General features: G+C 49.8%; 1 protein-coding gene across 1 annotated transcript; it reads left to right on the plus strand.

Annotated features, from left to right (window-relative positions):
• Positions 1-346: 346 nt before the first annotated feature.
• CSF1R (colony stimulating factor 1 receptor) lies at positions 347-21,342 on the plus strand. The gene is made up of 21 exons (XM_082063801.1): positions 347-512; positions 5,344-5,589; positions 6,936-7,220; positions 7,768-7,904; positions 8,647-8,806; positions 9,646-9,835; positions 10,860-10,975; positions 11,243-11,363; positions 11,992-12,182; positions 12,780-12,892; positions 14,970-15,096; positions 15,574-15,678; positions 15,997-16,107; positions 16,219-16,381; positions 16,698-16,798; positions 16,944-17,062; positions 17,821-17,943; positions 18,064-18,175; positions 18,490-18,589; positions 19,176-19,281; positions 19,768-21,342. The coding sequence occupies exons 1-21, from the start codon at positions 467-469 to the stop codon at positions 19,897-19,899; spliced, it is 2,904 nt and encodes a 967-aa protein (XP_081919927.1). The 5' UTR covers positions 347-466; the 3' UTR covers positions 19,900-21,342.
• The last annotated feature ends 30 nt before the right edge of the window (positions 21,343-21,372 follow it).

The raw sequence follows: 21,372 nt of genomic DNA on the forward strand, positions 1-21,372 counted from the left end.
CAGTTTCTGGCTGGGTTCTTTGTGTCCCCAAGCAAGAAGAGAGTGTACAGCAGTCCCTGGGGGTTTGGTGGCAGTAGCCAGGATGGACTGGGATTGTCCTGAACCCTGGCATGGTGCAGTGGTCCCCGCCAGCCCCGAGGAGTGGTCTGGGGCTGAACCCCTCCCTGAGACAGGGTCCGTGACAGCAAGGTGGCCCCAACAGTGGGGTGCATGCCTGGCCCCACCTCTGCTGAGGGGGTTTGTCACCAGTGACATCTCAAAACATTGCTTGCTTTTTTTTTTCCTCCTGTTTCAAAAACAAACAAAAAAAAAGGGGAATTTCTTAACTTGTGGTTAACTCAGAAAGGAGAAGCTCCTGCTGAGGGAGTACTGGGGACGGTGCCTGCGAGGAGAGGTGTCTGCTGCTCAAGAGGATCCTCCATCCGTGTCCCCACTCCACACTGGGGACGCCACACTCCCTGGGGACATGGGTCCTGCTCTCCTGCTGCTCACTGCAGCTGGCATCTGGCACGGTAGGTCCACCAGCCCCCCAAAGCCCTCTGATGTCTCTCTGGTGCAGCTTTGGGATGCGGCAAGGGTTTCCTGGACGTCTGGTTTAAGTGCTCCATCCCTCCTTGGGCAAGGAGGGGTGACAGCCTCAGCAGGGCTTGGGCCGGGGCAATGCTGAAGTTGAACCGAAGGGCATTTGGATCCTGGCAGGGGATCACAAAGCCAGATTCCTGTGTCAAGCAAAACCCTGCTGTGGGCTGGGGCAGTTCCTGCTTCTGGATCCTGCTGAATGAGGCAGCCACGGCTGCTGTGGAGAGGGTTCAAGGAGCCTCATCAGAGGCAGGGAGCAGGCAAGAGAACGTTTGCTCCATGGCACAGCAGGGAAGAGACACTGCCTTGGCTTTAGTGCAGACTGGGTTGTCATAGCTTCATGAAGACCACCCAGAACTGGCTGTCACTGTAGGGGGAGGACAGTGGTGTGTTGCTAGTCTGCTTTGGCTCTGGAGCCCCGCTGTGCTGGGGGCTCACTCTTGGCTGCCTGAAGCACTACTGGGGCAAGGCCAAGGGGTACAGAGAGGTGCACATAGTGTAGGAAGAGCCTTGGCACTGGGGAGATGGGAAAGGGAAACTTCCCACTGTTTGGGTCTGGTGTGGGTTAGGAGGAGAGAAAGGCTCAGCTGAAAGTGTGCCCTGAGAGAGGTAGTGTCTGAAATAGCACTTTGACTAAATGGGGCAAAGATGTTTGACCTTAAGGTGAAAGAGTTGGGAAAGCTGGCTGCATTGGCACCGTCCAATGCACCTTGTGCCTGGCTGGAGATGTCTGAGGGTTGATGTTTTCTGGTGGTGCTGGCAGACACACCAGGTCTGTAAAGCCAGTTGTTAGACCTTTTGATGGAAACGGAACTTGGGCAGCCAAGGAGGAAAGGTAAATACACCTGGTTTTTGAGGCTGCAGAGATGGCCAAGAGGTGATAATCCGTCAACCTCAAGAGTCACTAAGCTTATTTTGAGGTTTTCAACCAAACAGACAGAAACCAGTATTACTAATCTTGGACCTTAAGTGCTCGCAGCTTCTCAGATCTTTGTTTTCATCTTGAGCTTGCTTCCCACCCAATGAGACTAGTGGGAAGTTCCCTCTGGAAGGAAGCAACTTGGGGGCAAAGCATCTGGCATGTAACAGGGAGGCAGTGTATCCCTCTTGAGCCACTGCTGCATCCATATTTTCAGCCCAGGAAATGTGCATCCCTCTGGCTGTAGCACTGTGTGGTTTCACTCCAAGTCACATCTTTCATGTGCTGAATGGGATTTTTCCAGGTCTGCTGTGCTGGGAATGGGGTTGTGAAGGCTGCAGTGTTTTGGGGTTTTTTTGTTTGTTTGTTTGTTTCTTTAAGACAATAGGAATAAGGCAGGTCTGACAAAGATTTGTGAGAGATGGTAATGATGTCTCATGAGGATCTCTCTGAAGGTTCCTTGAGGCACTAGGAAAAGCTGTGACATTATCACCAGACGCTGTCTGCCGTGTCAGGGTGTTAGGCACACGTGTGTCTGAGTACCAGCACTGTTGGCCATCTCTAGCGCAAAGCTGCAGCATGCCAGGGTTGTCCAAAGCAACAACTTCAAGCTGAAGCTAAAGCCTGGCTTCCTTCTTCTAACTCTTGGATTGCAAGTGCATCTTCTGAGGGCACCCAGGGTATGACCATTGTGGTCTGGGCTCTTGCTGGGGGAGTGCCAGGGTCTCAAATCCCAGGTTCAGATCAAGCAGAGGAAGGATTTGAAATCTGACCAGCTCCCATTTGTGTTCTTGGCCATCTTGAGAGCTCTTCCAGTGTTTTCCTTAGTTTTCTTGTTGTGGATGAACCTAAACCTCTGAGGTAGAAGCCCCAGGCAGAGACATGATGAGTACCCCTTTGCCCTGCCCAGATACTGCAGGTGACGCTGGGGAAGGTGTCCTGAGAGACCAAGCTCTTCCCTCCCATCACTGAGTGGGAAGCAAGGAGAGTTCAGGCCTAGTATGGGTCCCTCCTAGGGCCAGACCTTAGCCTAGGTATCCCCTAGGACCAGTTCAAGGTCCTGATGGCTGGCTTCTGTGCTAAGGCTCTTGAGCCTCTGTGTCACACAAACATTCGCTTCTCCTTCCTCACCCTCTCCAAACCCTCAGCAGAGGAAAGCAGTGTTTTGGCTGGCATGGGAGAGGCAGGGACAGAGCCTGCAGCTGTAACTAGAGGTCATGGTTACACAACCCCAGTGTGGTAAAACCTTTGGCCAGCAGTTACTGGCAATGCTGCGGAAGCTGCTGGAGAGCAGCAGAGAGACATCCTTGGGCTTTGTGCAAGTTTGCACACTGGTCAGCAGGGAGAAAGCCTCTCCCAGCAACCCTGCTTCCCCATTCTGGAAAAGGACCTGCTGGTCTGACTTGTCCCCAAGAACACACAAAGAAGGGGATGCCTGGGTGGCCTTCACCTGGCGTTGCATTTAGCATCTCTGCCCTGTCTGTCCTCGCTTGTGCCATTGACAGGAGTCTCCAGTGATAGCCTGAAGGCTGCTGGTGTCTTCACTGTTATGGAGAGCAACTCCTCTGAGCCTTTTCTGGCCAGAGCATCTCAGGAGTAACTAGAGGCTGATGACAACAAGGACACAATGTGACATGACTCTTGTCTGTCTTGTCCTCCTGCTGTGCCCAAACCAAGGACCAACTACAACATGGTTGTTCCCTTAGCCAGTTTGAACACAGCTGCAGGTCAACGAGCTTGGCTCCCACATTAAATGGTGCTGAAGCCTTGGACATGAAGGGATAGATAAAACAGAGAGTAGGTGAGGGAAAAACATCCTGTGATAGAGAGTAAAAGCAACACAAATGTGTCAAGCCCCACTAGAAAACACAGCTTAGCAAAAAGGGAGGAACATTGTACCTCAGATATGTGGAAAATGTGGCTTTGCTAAGGATTCTGTTTTTCTCCATTCTGGGAATAAATGAGGCTTTTCCTCTTTCCACAGAAAGATAAAAACATCACTTAGAAAAACAAAACACAACAATAACAAAAAACCACCAACACCCTAGGGAAATAAAACATCAAATATGTCAAATATTCCATACTCCGAAGCTCCCTGTTCTCTGCTTCTTCCCACAGGGCCAGGGAATTTGATCCAGACTTCATCTGGGCTTCCCTTGGGCAACTGCTTCACTGTCACGCACCAGAAATGCTCTTCAGGGCCTCAGGTCTCATATTCTCAATGCTTCATTGCGCAGAGAGAGGCAGCAGACCAAGACTGCTTAAATGATGCCCTTGGAGCTCTGATGGCCAGGCTCTGGTGTTACAGCCCCCAGCGCAGCTGGTAGCACAGGACACATCTGTACCTCAGGCACAGGGAGAACTGTGAGCAGGGCTGGATGAGGATGGGTGTGTGTTGCTTCTGCTAGCCATGTCCAAGGCAGCACCTGGGAAGAGATGTATTTTAAACTGCCTTGGGTACCCATGGCCAGAAGCCGCCTTCTCTTCTCTCCTCCCTGCAACAGGTTTCGGTGTTGAAGGGCTGTAACATCTGGCCACTATTCCCCTTTCCCCTGAAGGACATGCAGGTGCAGCTGGACTAATAGTGCCATTATATTTTGTCCTCTCCCATTTCCTGAAAACGTTGGGGTTTATGTTCATTTGGCCAACAAATCTTTCAACTGAAGAGCCCCTGCGAGTCCAGAGCAGTCTGCTGTGAGCTTGAGGCATCACAAGACCAAATTCAGCCCTTGTTTCTGCTCCCACCACTCCAGAGCAGCACTTAATTGATAAATTGGGCAGCTACCTTTCCACTTATTATTATTTGAACCTGAGTATGTGTCTCTTTAAGATATGAGGATGGGTTAGCAGCCAGGAAGGGAAGCAGAAGTGGGAGAATAGCCCTCGATGGGGGCTGGAGGGGGGTGCAGAGCCCCCCGAGCACAGATAGCCATTCGCAATGTGTTTCCTGTCCTGCTCAGGGCCTGGCGTGGGGGTGGCTGTGCCGCTTCTTCCCCAGCCCCACAGCACTGATTCATTTCTCACTTCCCCCCTCCCTAAATATAGATGCTGACTCAAAGAACTCGCTGATGTGGCAAAATGGCGGGGGGGGGAAATATTTCCCTCTGATGCTAAGAGCTGGAGTGGGACCCTGGTTCCCCTTTATTCAGCCAGTAGAGAAACCATCTTCAAAGCGGAGATAACATCCGAAATCCAGCTATGTTGGAATGCCAGTGTCAACATGGCTAGTTGTGCTGTATTTATGACTGCAGCTTTCGTGAGCCATTTAGCTTTTCTGTGGCCCAGTTTGCTTTGCTTCATAACGATTTGACAGTATCTGTGAGGAAAATGCTCTGAACTCCTTCTCTGCAGAAGTTTTACAGGTCTGTTCTAGATCAGCACAGCACCAATGCGAGAAAGGGAGTCCCATCCACTGGACTCGGCTTAAACTTCACCAAATGGTGTTGCACACTAACTGAGTTCATACAGTGACTCCAGCTCTGCCACAGAAGGGAAACTGTTGCAACAAAGAACAAAACCCAATGGGAATAACTTCCAAGCTAGCATCTGGCCTAATCAGCTCCAGATTATTGTTTTTTTCTGTCCCAGTGCTCTCTGTGTTCATATGTGGGGTTTCCTCCATTCCCTGAAATTCACTCCTTGGAGTATCAGGCCATACTGGTCTGATGGGATGGAGAATGTGTGAGTAATGAATGAGGTAAGCCAAAAGGCCAGTCTGAACCCCAAACCCAGCTTCTTCCTGACGCTGAGCTACTCCATACCAACCAGTGTGAACTCCAACAGAACATCTTTAAGCATCATTTTTGCATCCTCACTCTTTTTCTTGCATTTGTTTTTTTTTTTAGGCTCAGCATCCCCAGTGATCAGCCCTGACCTCCCGGCTCTGGTTGTCAACACGGGTGATCCAGTCACCTTGCACTGCTCAGGAGAGTCCAAAGTTGAATGGAAAAGCCGAAAGGATACGTTCAGCAACCACACCAGCAGCACGCTCAGTATTCCCAAGGCCACTTACAGGGATACGGGCACCTATAAGTGTGCTTATCTCAACAGCAGCGACAACGGCATTGCAACCGTGCATCTGTTTGTGCGAGGTAAACACATTTCCCTCTTCCCACCTGTGCTGGCAGAGCAGCTGCCTTTCAGGGAGCACAGCTGTTACACAGGGCATCTGTGGTTCTGTGTGTATTTGGGGGAGCAGAACAGGCTCCTGGTGGGGCAGTGGCTTACCCACAACCATGTAAGCCCACATAAAATGGGGTCTGTGGCTGAAGCACTGGGGTAGAGTACAGAGCATCTACATGTCATGCATATGGCCTGGACCTCTCCCTTCATTTCTATTCATGCTATTCTATGATTCTATCCAAGCTATAAAGCTGATACAACCAAGAACTCACCTTGTTTGGGCAGTGGGAACCCAGCTTTCTTCCATCTGCCCCAAAAGGCTGATCCAGGGGTGCTGGTGGAGAGGTCATGAGAACCTCATCCCCACCAGGTCTTGTTACTCTTTGGACTTGTGCAAAGCAGTGTGACAGCAGTGTTGGCATGTCCACTGCCCTCCAGGTGTCACAGGAAAGCCCTGAGGGTGAAGAACTTGGAAAGTGTCACCTGCCCAGGCATCCAGAGCACAGGGCTATTCTGCTTGCCAGCTCACACTCCCCAGGTGGGATCCTGTCCTGGTGCAGAGGGAAACATGGACTCTTCTGATCACTCTGAAATGACTCCTGGCTGCTGTGCTTTGAAAAATACGGTCTTCAAACAAGGGATTAACAGATGAAATGTTTCATGTACATGAGGTTCTTAAGGACATGGTTTAGAGGTGGACTTGGCAGTGCTAGGTTAATGGTTGGACTTAATTATATTAAAGGTCTTTTCCAACCAGAAGAATTCCATGATTCTATTTACCTTGGCTTCCCCTCCTGAAAAAACAGAGATGAAAGTCTTTTTGGTGTTGTAATGAGCAGTGAGACTGGGAAATCAGAGAACCATATTACCAGTACCACAGATAAGGGACTGAGTCAGATGAATCATATCCTCACAACATGACCTGAGCCCCAGATATTCTTCTACTTCAGAAGAAGTTATGCTGCGGTAGCTCCACCACTTGAGTTCACCCTTTCCCTTGTACCAGGGGAGCTGGAGGTCTGATAAATAAAACACCATGGTGAAAAGTTTGATTAGAGGTAAGCACACTTCTCAGTCTCTCTTGCCTGTGTGCATATGTGAGTTGATTGCTGTGCTCTCCTCAAATGCCTTAGCTGGAATTGGGCTTGTCCTGTGAGTTTTTGGAGGCTGAGTCAGGCAGGTGTTGCACAGAGCTGCCCCAGCATCCAACTCCCACTGGGCAGTAATGCTGGACTCTTGCCTTTTCTGGAATGTATTTCTCAGCTTCAATACCTTTTCTGATCCCATTCTCTGGCCTACCTTGTCTTCTCTGCAGATCCTAATAATGTGTGGTACGTCCCAACCTTCAGGACCTTTGTGACCCAAGGTGGTAATGCTGAGCTCCCTTGTCTCATCACGGCGCCTGAGTACGGATCCAGCGTGACACTGATAATGGATGACGCCTCTCGTCTCTCACCCGGGACAAACTATTCTTTCAGTACTGAGAAGGGAATAACACTATACAATGTGCAAAGCAAGCAGAAGGGCTATTACCGATGCCAAGCAATGATAAACGGAAAAACAGAGAAGTCATCAAGAATAAGACTGATTGTGGAAGAAGGTAAAGGGTTGGTGTTGCTGCTGTCCTCAGGGAGGCAGCAATATCTAAGCTGGCTACTGTAGATAGTTAAGGAAAATCTCCTCACTAGTGATAGGAAAGACCTTCTGAACCTGCAATCTTTAAAGGGTATTTAATAGGGACAAAATTCCATTAGCTTCTGGTAAATTGGCTCCTTCAGGCAGGTCTCCATGGTTTCAGCAGTGTTCAGACCTTTGCAGGCAGTATCACAGAACAGAGAAAAAAGTCCACCCATCTCCCCAATGTTCTGCAAGTCCTCAAACTCTGATGCTCAGGATGTAACCATGGCTGAAGGTTCCCCTTCCCTTTCAACCCATGGTGCTGACTGCTGTGCTCTCCCTCACTTGTACTGCTTCCCATAGACATGTGCACAAAAAGAAGTGATGATCCCTGGGGAAGGAGAAGGCTGGGGGTAAAGAGACCGAAGAGGATGGAAAGGAGAAGGTAGCCAGGCCCTGGGGAGTCCCCAGAGCACACAGGGTCACCGGACCAGCTGTCATTGAATGTCTCTCTGCTTGCCTTTGTGTAGCACGGGAGAAGCCTGTGTCGGTCATGATGGACCCAATAGACCATGTGCGAATTGTCGGTGAAACTTTCGAAGTCACGTGTAGAGTAATTGCTCCTTCCCATAAGTATGACATCAGATGGGTGACAGCAGCAAAGAGCGTAAGTTGTGCACCTTTGAGGAGGGAATAGGGCTTTCCCGGAAACTGGGGGTGGTAAGAACTGCCCAGCCCCAAGTTACCTGCAGCAAAGTCTTGAACTGCCCAACCAAAGCAGCTATTTAAACAAGTTGTAGAAGTCTGAATATGACCAACCTTTCCTTGGGATGACACAGGGCTAAGAAACACCTGCCCATCATCAGGGTCTTGTTGCAAGAGAGAAATATGTTATTTCAGCTGGGTTCATGGAGCAGGAGCCACAGTACCTACTAAGGCAACATTTTTCCACCAAGCCCTGCCAGGGCTTATAAAGCAGCAAACATGTTCAGGACACAGAGTTCCCTGGAGAGAAGATACGGGTGAAGAATGGCAATGCATTTCAAAAATCGCTGTTGTGCTGACTTTTAACTGCTAGATGGTCAGATAAGGTTTGCTAGAAGTCCCCATCATGTCTGATGCCTTTATTAAAGAGTTGAAATAATATACAAGATAGGTTTGGATCACACAGCTTGCAGTTATAAGGCTGACAATAGCTACAGCCCTAACTGCTGTAGAATATCTGTCTTGAATACTTGAGTTTAATATGGTTTTTGGTCTCCACAGAGATAGTTTTCAGTGACAGAGGCTCTATAACAAAGCTCAGTTGCCCAGAACAGGAGGGGATGGTTGTGTTTGTCATAAATATTATTTAGTCCCATGCTCTGCCCTTCCAAGAAAGTGCCTGATGTTCCTTTTCTGCCTGACAGGTCAGGAGAACTAAAAAGCTTAGCTTTGAAAATGAGAACTATTTAATCAGTGACATCCTGTCTGTTCCATCGGTGACCATGGAAGATACTGGGACGTACACTTGTATAGCTAACAATTCAGCAGGATTCAGGAATGCCTCCACGATGCTTCAGGTAGTAGGTGAGTGCTTGCCCAAAAGATCAGGAAGGTGTGGGCTGAATCACACATAACCTTGAGTACTTGCCACTCCGCCCTCCATCTTGTTCCTGGTTTTGTTGTTGGAAACATCATTCTTGCTTGTGTGTGAAGGCTCACATGAGAACTGTGGAACCGCTAGGGAAGGACCTGGTGTTCCCCTGACATCTTAAGGTGCAGGAGGACAGGTTTTGGAGTCTGAATGAAAACTGGAAATCTCTTCTCGATTTCTTTGTGTTTATAAACATCTTTAAAACAACAATGGGGCAAGGTTACACTGAAGACCACAAAAGGTTGGCTAGAAGGAAGGGCAAGCCACATGAGCAGAGCATAGAGCTTTCTCTCTTCCAGTAACAGATCCACATAGGAGGACTCAGGTCTATTATACTCTTGTTGGTATCTCAAGAAAGAAAATTTGTCCTCAGAGGCTGCTGCATGCCATGGCTCAGAAACAGCACGTGGTCTGAGTTGTTTCCAAGTGAGAAGCCAGGGGTTTAGCTAAGGGGCTTGTTTTCTACAGACAATCAGGAGATAGATACAGTTTTAGCCTCATCACTCATTAGGATACAGCATGTAAAAACCTCTTTCCCCATGGGAGTTCACTACGATTTTATAGCTGTCCTCAGGCAGACACTAATCCAAGCTGCCTTGACAAATAAGCAATTTAAAAGTACTGCTTTGGCAACATAATCTGTGTAATGCCTCATTCCCTCCTCCAGCTGAGTCTGCCCTTTCCAAGAACGGTCCATTTATGAAGCTGGTATAAGCTTGTTTCAGGTCTCTGGCCATGCCTGCTCATGGTCATGCTCTCCTCCATCCTGCAGAGAGAGGTTTTGTGTTCCTGACGCCAGCGCCAGCCACCAGCCAGGAGGTCGCTGTGGGAGAGAGTCTGAAGCTGCAGGTCCACATTGAGGCTTACCCAAAACTTCTCCACTGGGGCTGGGAGCACACGAACCCTTTGAAGAACTCTGGGAGTACCACATTCAAGGGCCAAATGATTTCTGGAAACAACTGGTACGTGTTCTCTCTCTTCTACATTGGCAATGGCATGTTTCCAGCAACACTTTCAGTGTGAGACAGGCAGACCTCATGCTACTCACAGTAAACTCTGGTTTTAAAGAAAGGAACTGTTGTACCTTTCTGTCTTTCCAGTGCTATCAGCAAACCACAGTGAGCATGTCTGATCAGGTCAAGGAGGACACCACCTCTGTCTAACTTGGCAGCCTTCTCTTTAGAAAACCTTGTGGCATCACATCTGTGGTCTGGTTGTTCAAATTTGCGCTCTCCTTGCAGGAAGACATTGCAGGGGTGAATGAACAGTACAAAAACCTGAATCCCCTTGCTGCTGCTCAGACCTGTCTCATTCTCTGCAGTCTGGAGAGGGACTGTATGCCCCATGTCAGGTGAAGCCAGAAATATTGTGTGGATAAGACCTGGTGCCTTGGATAAGGCACAGCCCTGCTCTTCCAAAGCCTACAGCCAACTGAGGCCAAAAGGAGAGTGAAAGAAAGAGAATAATTCCATTTGTTACAGAGTTTTGGCAATACCCCTTCCATTTTCTTAGAAACCTGAAATAATCCATGGGAGAGGAACTGTGCCACTCAGCAAGCACGATGGCTTTAGGGAGAACTTTTTCTTGCATTGGTATCTGAGAAATGAGGGGCAGAGGGCACTAGGGATCAGGACTTGATGGGCTAAGAAATGGGAGGAATAACTCATTCTGTCAAAGACAGGGGGACCAGCATCCTCTCCCCCTTCAAAGGCAAGATTTAGATGTTAAACTCTCCTTCCTGAGCATTCATTCACCTGTAGCCTTTCAGAAGTGCTGCGCACTTGGTGGCAAAATGAAGACCAGACCTTCCCTCCTTCCCCTGAAGAAGCAAGTAGCAGATTCCCCTTGTGGGCTGGGATTAGTGCTGGGAAGTGTTCACCCACTCCAAGGCAAGGGAAGCAGCTGCATCTTGCTGAGCAAAGACTGAGTGCTTGTGTTTCCTCAACACAGCTTTCTTCATGCTGTTTACTCTCTCTTTGTGAGCAGGTATAACAACACGCTCTTCCTGAACCGCCTGCAGGAAGGAGAGGGAGGTCTCTATACGTTTTATGCCCTCAACAATGAGACCAGCGCATCAGTTACCTTCAGTATCTCTGTGAAATGTAAGTGTTCGGCAGTGCCCATTCTTTCACCCTGCTTGCCCTGGGGCTGCTGCCCAGCTGGCAGCAAATAGCATTGGGTACCGGGCTGCTTCCAGCCCAGCACCCACAGGACATAGCCAGACAGCATCTGGGACCCAGCCCAAACCTACGCGTAGCACAGGGGTTCCTGATGTTTTATTGTTGCACACATGGAAAGTAAATCAGAGCACAGGGAATGTGTTCTTCCTCTGGTCATAGCACTCGCTGCTTATCTGCCTTCCCCAACAGCTCCTCCAAGGGTCTGCAAAATCAAGGTGCCAGCCAATGACTCCAGCATCCTTCAGTGCATGGCCATCGGCTACCCTGCCCCACGCATCGAGTGGTACCAGTGCCCCACCCACTCTGACAGGTAAGAAATGCCCAGAGGACTGAGCACCTCCAAGGTGTGCGCTTGCCCTTGCTGTGCTAGCACTTGCTGAGCACCAGCACCATGTGGACTTGCCTACAGGCAACACAGCAGACAGCAGACCCTGTTCAGTAGCGGCAACGAGGAGGATGCTCTGCCAAAAAAAGAGGTTCTTGGGGAATGTTTGAGGACAGTGGCCAGGTACTTATTCCTGAAGTCCTGAGCTTAAAGAGGTTACTGTAGAGCTACATGCTGGCTGGTCTTAGTAATTTTTCTAGGACCTCCACAGGTTTGAAACTCCGCAGAGCACAGGCGTACTGAGCTACAGTGTGATGGAGGGCAACTGCAGCTGTCTGGACAGAGGTGGTTTTGTCTCGGTACCAGCCCTGTCCAAGGAGGGAACTGCTGCAAGAACACAGCTGTAGCTACATAAAGGCAGTTAAAGCTCTATCTATATGGTGCTTTGATGTTCAGGGAGAGGTCTTTTAACCAGGCAGTGAGTAACTTGTCTCATAGAGCTGCAGCCCTAATTCCCAGTGTCTCATCTCCAGTCTGATACAGGTTCCAATTAACTTAAGAGCAACTGTGCTGCAGAGGAACACTCATTCTCTCCTGCTTGGTGTCTCTGCAGATACAACGAGGAGTATAGGCTGCTACTGAATGACTCCACTCCCCAGGTGATGAATGTATTGCCCTTCCAAGAGGTGGAGGTGGAGAGCACTGTCCCATTTCAGGAGCTGGGTGCCAACTTCACCTTCTGCTGTCTGGCCATTAACCGAGAGGGGAACTCTTCTGACATGCTTCACTCACTCACCATCACAAGTAAGATACAAACTGGTAGCTTCGCATAGTGGGGGAGAATTTGAGGGCCCATCTTCCTATACATATATACATACATCCCTATTGTCTTGTAAGAGTGGTGGCATAAATTCCACAAGCCTTCTGTCTTCACAGGAGGTGTGAGGCTTCAGTTTTTGGCAGTCCTAGCAGCCATGTGGGAATTGCTGGCTGGGCAGAACCTGGTGCCAAAGGCTGAGCCACTCCATGAACACCTGATAACTGCAGGGTCCAGCTCCAGGGCACAGCTCAGCCAGCTGGAGTACAGGGCTTGCATCTTTTGATTGGACTCTTCTTGCTGCAGAGATCTGGGTCCCCAGTTAGTCTGACCTGCACATGATTGTCTTTGTGTGGAAACTGGGGTGCACGGGGGGAAACATCGCAGCCTTGAGTTTGGCATCAAGAACTGCCCTCAGTTGCCAGCAACTCTTTTGGGTGTCCTTAAGGCCTGCAGTGTGTTGTGTTGCATACAGGGGAAGCCTAAGTGAACACCTGAGCAAAATGTGTCTAGAGATGAGGCAGTAAGGATTGAAAAAGGAGTGTTTTACTCATCCCTGGTTTTGGTTTTTTTTGCTCCTCCAGGAAGTATCATGGCCCCGCCAAACAAGCTCTTCAGCCCCATTCTCTCCACCTGCATAGGCACATCGGTCCTACTGCTCCTCCTACTCCTCTTCCTCCTCTACAAGTACAACCAGGTCAGATTCCCTGTTGCACGGCAAGAGCTGCAGGGCCTGCCCAGCCTCACTGGCTCTGCCGGCAGCCACAGGCAGGGACCATCCCGCTGGGAGGTACCACGCAGGTCACCTCCACTGCCTCCCAACTTCCCCAGGAGTTTCCTGCTGCCTGGCAAGGCTCATGCACCAAACCCAGAGTGTTTACACCTCTCCCACCCTGGTGCCTCACTCTTGCAGCCCAGAAGTCAATGTAGATATTCCTTGGAGCCAAAGGTTCTCGCTCTGTGCTGTCTCGTGAAGCTGATTTTGCTCTGGTCACATGAACCACAAACCAAATTAAGGAGAGAGAAAAAAAAAGTGGTTTGCATCTTGCATCTACTTTTTATTCTCCTCCTTGCTTTATAAAAAGCTGTCTTTATGGGGAAACAGGATGATGTTAGAAGGTGTTTGTCTCCAGGAAGACTTGGTCACTATTTTTACACAAGAACTTGCCCCATTTTCTCTGCAAGACTCATTTTCAGCATTTGGATTCCTTCTCTGTTGTTTCCATAAACTGTACCAATCAGTAGACACCTCTGCTTCATCAGTGGGTGAAATATCTCATGTTTTTCAGCTCTCCCTTTTCACACCCTTCCTTTGACAGCCCATCAAGGCTGCAAATTTTGCAGCAAAGTTCTGATGCTGTTTGTCAGAAGATCCAGCAGACCTCTCTCCCAAACAAGCGCCTACAGCTTCTCAGGCAGAGCTGTCTTTGGCCAGTAGACCAGAGATAAAGAGGTGGATGGATATGTAAGCATGGCTTAGAAGAAACAGTTTTCAGGAAGGCCTTGCCAGCCCAAGAGAAGCAGGACATGTTTATAAATAATCTTATCTTTCTCAGTCATGGGCTTCTTGAGCCATGGCTGATTACTGCAGAGCTAGGTGAACCGTGGAGCAGAAAGCAGCAATTCTCACCCTCTGGGAGCAGGCAACAGCAAATAAACTGAGTGCCTGTGGCAATCTTTATGAGGGACCTCCAGCAGAAACTGTGCTGTTTTGGAACATTCCTGTCTGGGCCTTTTTTCAACAGCCTGCATGGGCATGGATGTTTAACTCTCAGGCAAATCAAAAAAGAAACAGTGTGTGTTGGGGGGGAAACAACCAGATGCTTTGCATCAAAACCACAGGTCTGTTTGTCTCGGTTATGGTCCCTCATGCCTGTGCTACCCAGCTTTGGGCACCTACCCGCATGCTGCATCCTTCTCTGCAACTATCCAGGGCAAGTGGTGGGGAGAAGCATTTCAGGACCCACCTCCCAGTATCTGGGACATGAGGTGACTCACCACAGCCATGATCACTCCACCCGTGTTTCCCTTGCCTGCCTTGGTGGACCTGAGACCACCTTTGCCACTCTGGTTGTGGGTCCTTTCCTGTCTCTTTGTACAGGAGCAGAGCCCACACACAGTATTCTCATGACAAGGTATTTTGCTGCCTTTCTCTGTATGTGTCTCCAGCCTGGCTCTGTAGCCCCCTCAACATGAACAACACCACCCAGCAAAGCTGGAGACTGTCTCTGCCCACAGACTCCAGCACCGCTTTTCTCTGTCCTTGCCTGGTTGCTTCTGCTGTGAGATTTGTGGAAAAGAGAGATTTTACTTCTCTTTCCCCATGCCTTTTTTTCCCCCTGTAAGGGAGTCAGGGCTGGGCCAGCTCCACCATTCTGCTGTGCTCAGCAGCACAGGGTACCAAGGAAGGGGACAGAGCAGGGACATCTTCCTCTGGCACCAGCTGGTCACAGCTCAGCCACTGGTGTGTGGGGACATGGTGGCTGTCCCAGCTCTGCCATCCCAAGTGAGGGTAGTGGGCTGCTTTAAGTGAAAGAGGCAAGAGAGCCTCCCTCAGTCATGGGTGATGACTTGAGGGGGACTTCATAACAGCAAAGGGACCAGGCTGTCCAGGCAAAGCCTCTCTCAGTCCAGGTTCAAAGCAAGAAGTATTTGATGGGCTGAAACCCCAGTCTTTGCTCTATGCCTGCAGGGTGAGAGCTAGAGTGCATGCTGGGACTGGGGAACCCTCAGGACTTGGGGGACATTGAATAACTGCAGCCTCTTCCTTACAGAAACCCAAGTACCAGGTGCGGTGGAAGATCATCGAGGCCTGTGAAGGGAATAACTACATCTTCATTGATCCCACTCAGCTGCCATACAATGAAAAATGGGAGTTTCCCAGGAATAACCTCCAGTTTGGTAAGAAACCTTCCTTGCTCATTGCATGGCAGCACGCAGCTCACCACAGAGCTGGAGTGCTCCGAAGTACAGAGCCAAAGCAACTGGGCAACATCCAAAGCTGCATCCAGACATTACAGCAACATCCTTAACCAGGCCTGCTGCCCTTTTCCACAGTTACAAAAGTGAGGGTACACCCTCCCCCCAGCCCTCCACTGCTGCAAGGAAGGTTAAGAGGATCGTGTCCCTCCTCTTGCATTTCTAAAGTGTGGAGCTGGTGAGCCTGTGTTTGGACATGGCCTCTTCCATCCCATCTTTGCTCACAGTAGAGTTCCCCTGAAACATTAACTAGCTCCTGACTAAGGGATGTGTCATCTTGTCTGGGCTCAGCAGGAATCCCCACCCACCAGACATCCTCCCCAAGGCTGCGTGCAGGACCACTGCTCAACCTCTTTCTACAAAGCATCTTGTAAGCACATTTTTTTCCCCCCTCTACAGGAAAAACTCTTGGAGCAGGAGCCTTTGGAAAAGTGGTAGAAGCCACTGCTTTTGGGCTGGGCAAAGAAGATTCGGTCCTCAAAGTGGCTGTGAAGATGCTGAAGTGTAAGCCCAGAGCAACTTGCAAAGGCTGAAATCCCCAAGCTCCTTTGTGCAGAATGTAGTGCATGTTCACCACGTGTTCATGCTCCCAGGCTGCAACATCTACTTATTTAGATGTTCCTGTGATAAGTGCTGGGTGATGGAATTGCACTGCTGCCATTTTTGTGGACGCGTGGCCAGAGGCACAGACAGAGAAGGAAATTTCTTCTCTGAGTGTGTCTCCTCATTTGATTCCATATCTCTGTCTACAGCTTTTTCTGTTCCCCCCTTCGTCTCTTCCATGTCCCTCCTTCACGCAGCCCTTCTCCTCTTGTCTTACAGCATCGGCAGACACGGATGAGCAGGAGGCTCTCATGTCTGAGCTGAAGATCATGAGTCACTTGGGACACCACGAGAATATTGTGAACCTTCTGGGAGCATGTACCTATGGAGGTAGAATCCCACAGCCCTATTTCCCCCACAGACCCTCCCCGTGACCTGCAATCCACAGGACAGGTCACAGTAATATCACTTCTTAATTAACCCTTTCTGCCTCTCTGCCAGGCCCAATCCTTGTTATCACTGAGTATTGTCGCTATGGAGATCTGCTGAATTTCTTGCGGAAGAAGGCTGAATCCATAATTATTCAGGATTCTGCCCTGGACACCTCTTTAGACAGCACTGCTGATTACAAAAACATTGACCTAGAGAAGAAATACATCCGCAGGTAAAAGCAGAGCTCTGGTGCTGAGCAATGCAGGTCTGGGTTCTTGCTGGGAGAAGCATGTAGAGGGCTCTGCTGGGGAGAGGTTAAAGCCAAAGCTCTGGGGAGGCAGTGCATGGAACCCCGTACCACAGGACACCTAGGTCCCCTTTCCAAATAAACCTCAGTGCTGACCTTCCCTTTGCCCTTAAGCCTCTCGCTAAGCCACTTCCTGCAGGCAGGGATGTGGTTTCTTCTCTCAGTGGATGTGTAGAAGGGCAGAAGGTGCTGCTGGAGGGTTGCTAACAGCCTGCCCCCATCTCTGTTGCTTCTGTCTCAGTGACAGTGGCTTTTCGAGCCAGGGTTTGGAAACATATGTTGAAATGAAGCCTGTGTCATCATCATCTTCTTCAGCATCATCAGATTCTGTGCAAGCCAGGGGTGAGTTAAAAGTTCATTTCTGTGTTTTCATGATTTCTTTATTCTGGCCGTCCTGCCTGCTTTAGGCCTGGTGAACCAGGATACAGCATAGCTTGCGTTACTCACCAGGTTTGCAGCAATCCTAAAACTTTGTTTTGAATTTCAGCGAAAAGCTCAGAAGAAGAACACGAAACCAGGGAGGACCTCCGTCCCCTCGGTCTCTCTGATCTGCTACAGTTCTCCAGCCAGGTGGCCCAGGGCATGGCATTCCTTGCATCCAAGAACGTGAGTGCCGAGCAGACAGCTGCCCCAGCACCCCCAACTGGGAGATGCCATTCCAACCAGCAGGCATCAACCATCCCGTTTGCACAAGGCTTGGGATGATTTTGGACAGAGTGGCCAAGCTCAAGCACCCTGCTGGTGGAAATGAGCCTCTCTGCTCCATCTGCTGGGTTCAGAGACGCTGGTGACCGATGTTGCCTTCAGAGCCTTTTTCTCCCACGGGCTCGGGACAGGCCATCACGGCAGGGTGGTGTTACGGGGGGAGCCCAGAGCTGTACATTGTGCTAGTCTCAACGTTTTCTCCCCAGCTTTTACGGGAGGGCAGGAACTCTGAGAAGCTTTCTCACATTGGCAGCTTCCCCGCTGCCCCAGGGACAAGGAACCGAAAGTGGCCGTTGTGCTGTCTGCCAGGGCTGGCTCATTTATGGCACCAGAGAGTAACCGTATGACCACTCCAGAGACGAGGACCCAGTGTCAACAGCCCCTGGCTCCGAGCTTCGACCATGGGGACGATGAGTGCCCCATGAGTGATTAAAGGACATGGCATGAAATGTCACTATGTCTTAGCATTGCAAATGAAGCAGTTGAAAGAGAGCCTGTCCTCTTTGTATGTGACTTGGTGCCTCTGATGGGCTTTTCAAGCAGTCTGTGATCTGCTTGCCCCCTTAAGTGTTGTTTCAGTGACAGGTCTGGGCTGTGGGAATTGGCTGGGGCTGCTGGGGGATGTTGCCTGGGCCTCAGCCGCACTCTCTTCTCCCCAGTGCATCCACCGTGACTTAGCAGCCAGGAACGTGCTCGTATCGGATGGACGGGTAGCCAAGATCTGCGACTTTGGCCTGGCCCGTGATATCATGAACGATTCAAACTACGTTGTAAAAGGCAACGTAAGTAATTAAAATGAGGGCAAGAGAGGGTCCTGGAGGTGGGGTGAGGCTGGAGCATGAATGACAAGGTGTAGCGTAAGCTGCCAGGTTGTCCCAGTCTGCAGGACTCTGTTCTTCCAGGCCCGCCTGCCTGTGAAATGGATGGCCCCGGAGAGCATCTTCAACTGCATCTACACAGTGCAGAGCGACGTATGGTCTTACGGCATCCTGCTCTGGGAGATCTTCTCCCTTGGTAAGAAAGAAGCCATCTTGCAAACCTCTTTTGTTTCCCATGGCTTACCACTGCCCTAATATCTCTGCAGAAAGGATTCTAAGAAATGAGGAAGATTGACAACAATCTGGGTTTTATGAGGGCTATAAAACACTGTGTTACACTTCCAGAGGGACCATTAAAAGCAATGGATCCCGGATGATTTGCTCTAACTCAGAACTCCCTGAGACCAAGTAGCACTAGCTCAGACAGTGCTCCGGACTGCCTCTTCCCACCCCACAAGGCTGTTGTGTCAAAGCCTCTGATCTGAGAGTCACCTCCTGTCACTGTCACAGGTAAAAGTCCATATCCCGGCATGGTGGTGAACAGCAAGTTCTACAGCATGGTGAAGCAGGGGTACCAGATGGCCAGGCCCGACTTCGCTCCCTTAGAGATGTGAGTGTATGCACTGAGGGTGACAGGGTGGCTGGAGACACTTGGTGGGGAGTGGGCAGGGAGAGGGCACAGAGACCTTGGTCACAGGTGTGCCTGCTGCTCCCAGGTGTGCCTGCCCTTGAGGCTCAGGTTGGATCCTATCAGGGTGTTGCTTTCTGCTGGAAAGTAAGAGCTGGGACAGTCAAAAATGATGCTCTATTCAATATTTCCTCTGTTTATGGACAGGAAGATGGAAGAGCTGATGTCTAGAGTATTATTTCTGTTTTTTGGGGGTGAAGGATCCACTACTTTTGACTCTAGGACTATGAGAAGACAAATCTGAGTGGGTTGGAGGAGGAGAATGAGATTAAGCTTAAAGAAAAAAGTACTTGGAGGCATAAGCCCCTTGTCGACAGATCAGTTTGCTCCATCTACTTCTGTGCTCCCCTTCCTCTGGAGCACTGCACATGCGCTGACCACGGGTTTTATAGGCAGGAAGAGAAGGGACAGCTCAGGACTGTATGACTGAAATAGAAAGTGCTGCAGGGAAGAGCCTGGGGGCACAGACCCTCCAGTGTGACCACCCTGTCCCTGTCTGGCTCTGCAGGTACCGCATCATGCAGGCATGCTGGAGCCTGGAGCCCACCCAGAGGCCCACCTTCGATCAGATCGGCTGCTTCATTCAGAAGGAGCTGGAGGTGCATAAGGAGCAGGTGAGGACCTCTGGAGAGGGGAGGCGGGGGAGATATGCTTTTTCCCTACATGAACACAGCTCCTGGCCAGCTTCCCTGGTGATGTCCCTTACCTTTAACTGATGGGAGCAGTTTAGTGCTGCTGGAAAGCAGAGAGAGGAATCGAGATTTCCCTGCGCTGAAGGGTTACATCACTCCCCACCATGACCAAAGGAGACCAGACAAAGCAATACAGATTTGCAGCAACACGAGTAGTGATAGGACAACCTTGCCCCATGCCCTGGGATCTGGCGTGCAGCTGGACAGAAGCTGTACTGCCTCCTGGCTATGGCTGTCCTGCGGCTCCAGGAAAACAGGGGCACACCTGTCCTGCCAGCTGGCCCTGCCCTGCGGGCAGAGCGCAGGGTAGTGTTGAGTTGGCATCTCCAGCTGGTCACCTGTGCAGAAACAGGTGTCATACACCATTGAAAGGACTGAAACGCACTTGGGGTGGTTTTTGCTTTCAAGGATTACACCAACCTCCCCTCCCCTGCCGAGGAAGACAGTGGCTGTGATACCTCCGGCTGCTGCGAGGAGACCTGCGAGCAAGAGGAGAGTGGCCAGCCCCTTCTCAAGAGCAACAACTATCAGTTCTGTTAGCTGGTACCATCGCCCAGGGTGGATCCCCATCCTCCTGGCTCTGCAGACCACAGGGTTCTGCTCTGCTCAAGGACACAGGTGCCTCCTGCTTTGGCTCTTCCCTCTGTGCTTTCTGAACTATGAGTGTTACCAACTCCTTCACTGAAAAGATAGTGCTGGAGTGACTCAACACCAAGACTCACCATGGGGTCCTTAAAGTCTTATCTCAAGCGTAGCATAGAGCTGTTGGGACAATTCCCCCTCTGTGAGTTACAGAGGTCCTTGTCACCTGCCCACTCACCTCCCGGAGGATGCTGTGCAGAGGTTTGGTTTTTTTGTAGTTTTTTTTTAAATACAAGTTGCAGCCAAGTAAGACATTTCCAAAAATGACTCACGTGCCTTGAACAAAGTCCTGAACCTGCAACTGCTCCACATGCCAGCAGCAGCCCTCTTTCTTGGTGGTCTCACTCTATTCCCTTTGCAGAGTGAATGTTTAGATATAGGTAAAGCCTTCACTTAGCATTAAATATGCATTAACCTTTACATTTCCTCATGCAATCTACCTCTCTGCAGCTGATGCTTCTGCAGGGATTGTTTGAGAGAAGACAACCCCAGGGTTATGTGAACTTGTGCCCCAGTGACAGGACAGAGGGGCAGTTGTTTCTCAGGTAAAATACAGATGTAACCAGTGTTCTTCCATGTGAATGCTGCACACAATCCCAATCCAGGAAAGAATGGCAGCTTAAACAGATCTGGAGATGATCAACATGACACATACCCTATAAACCTTTTGAATTATTAAAAATGTAGCAGTCACTGCCTTTGTCACAATTAGAGATATGCTCTTGTACATATTTTCCTGAGTGTATTTTAATAGTACAGCTGAGGTAATTATTTTTCATAAGCTAGGGCCTAATGCCCTTAAACTTATTTCTCACCTAGCTCTTGGTGAGGGTTACTAATGCCACAGCCACCTGGTCCTGTGTAGCTACCAGAAGCAGCTAATGACCCTGCTTAGCTTCACCTGACTGGGTGGGTGAGGGATCAGTATTCCAGGTACAAGCACTGACAGGACTCAGGCAAACTACAGTGAGACAGAGTGACTGTGGGGCAGGTGGCCTTTGTCACACTGTGAACAATTACACTGTGGGCCACTTCTGATTATATTAAACCCAGTTTTATCCTAACACCAAGTGATTCATTCCTCCTTACTAAACAAATTGCTAATATATTTCTATCTGTCAGCATTATAAAGAATAAAAATAAGATGTTTAACAAAACAAGTCTCTTCCAGGGCTTTAAGGACTGTTCTCAGAGGGGAATAGATCAGAGCAAGGGTGATGCACTGGCACATCCTCACACCTTGCAGCTCTGGTCCAGTTCCTCAGACATACTTACTACCAGCTCTCGGAAGCATTCAATCTTGTATAATGAAAAAAGCATTAAAAGCAAGGTTTTAAAGCACTTTGCTCTGTCTGACCTGTCTCTGACTGG

The sequence above is a fragment of the Streptopelia decaocto genome (assembly GCF_964273445.1).
Source record: "Streptopelia decaocto genome assembly, chromosome: 12".
In the NCBI taxonomy this organism is placed as follows: Eukaryota; Metazoa; Chordata; class Aves; order Columbiformes; family Columbidae; genus Streptopelia; species Streptopelia decaocto.

Coding starts and splice junctions, on each gene's coding strand:
- CSF1R (XM_082063801.1), top strand. CDS start 467: ATGGGTCCTGCTCTCCTGCTGCTCACTGCAGCTGGCATCTGGCACG. Junction 11,364..11,991: donor TGCCCCACCCACTCTGACAG/GTAAGAAATGCC, acceptor GTGTCTCTGCAG/ATACAACGAGGAGTATAGGC. Junction 19,282..19,767: donor TGGAGGTGCATAAGGAGCAG/GTGAGGACCTCT, acceptor TTTGCTTTCAAG/GATTACACCAACCTCCCCTC.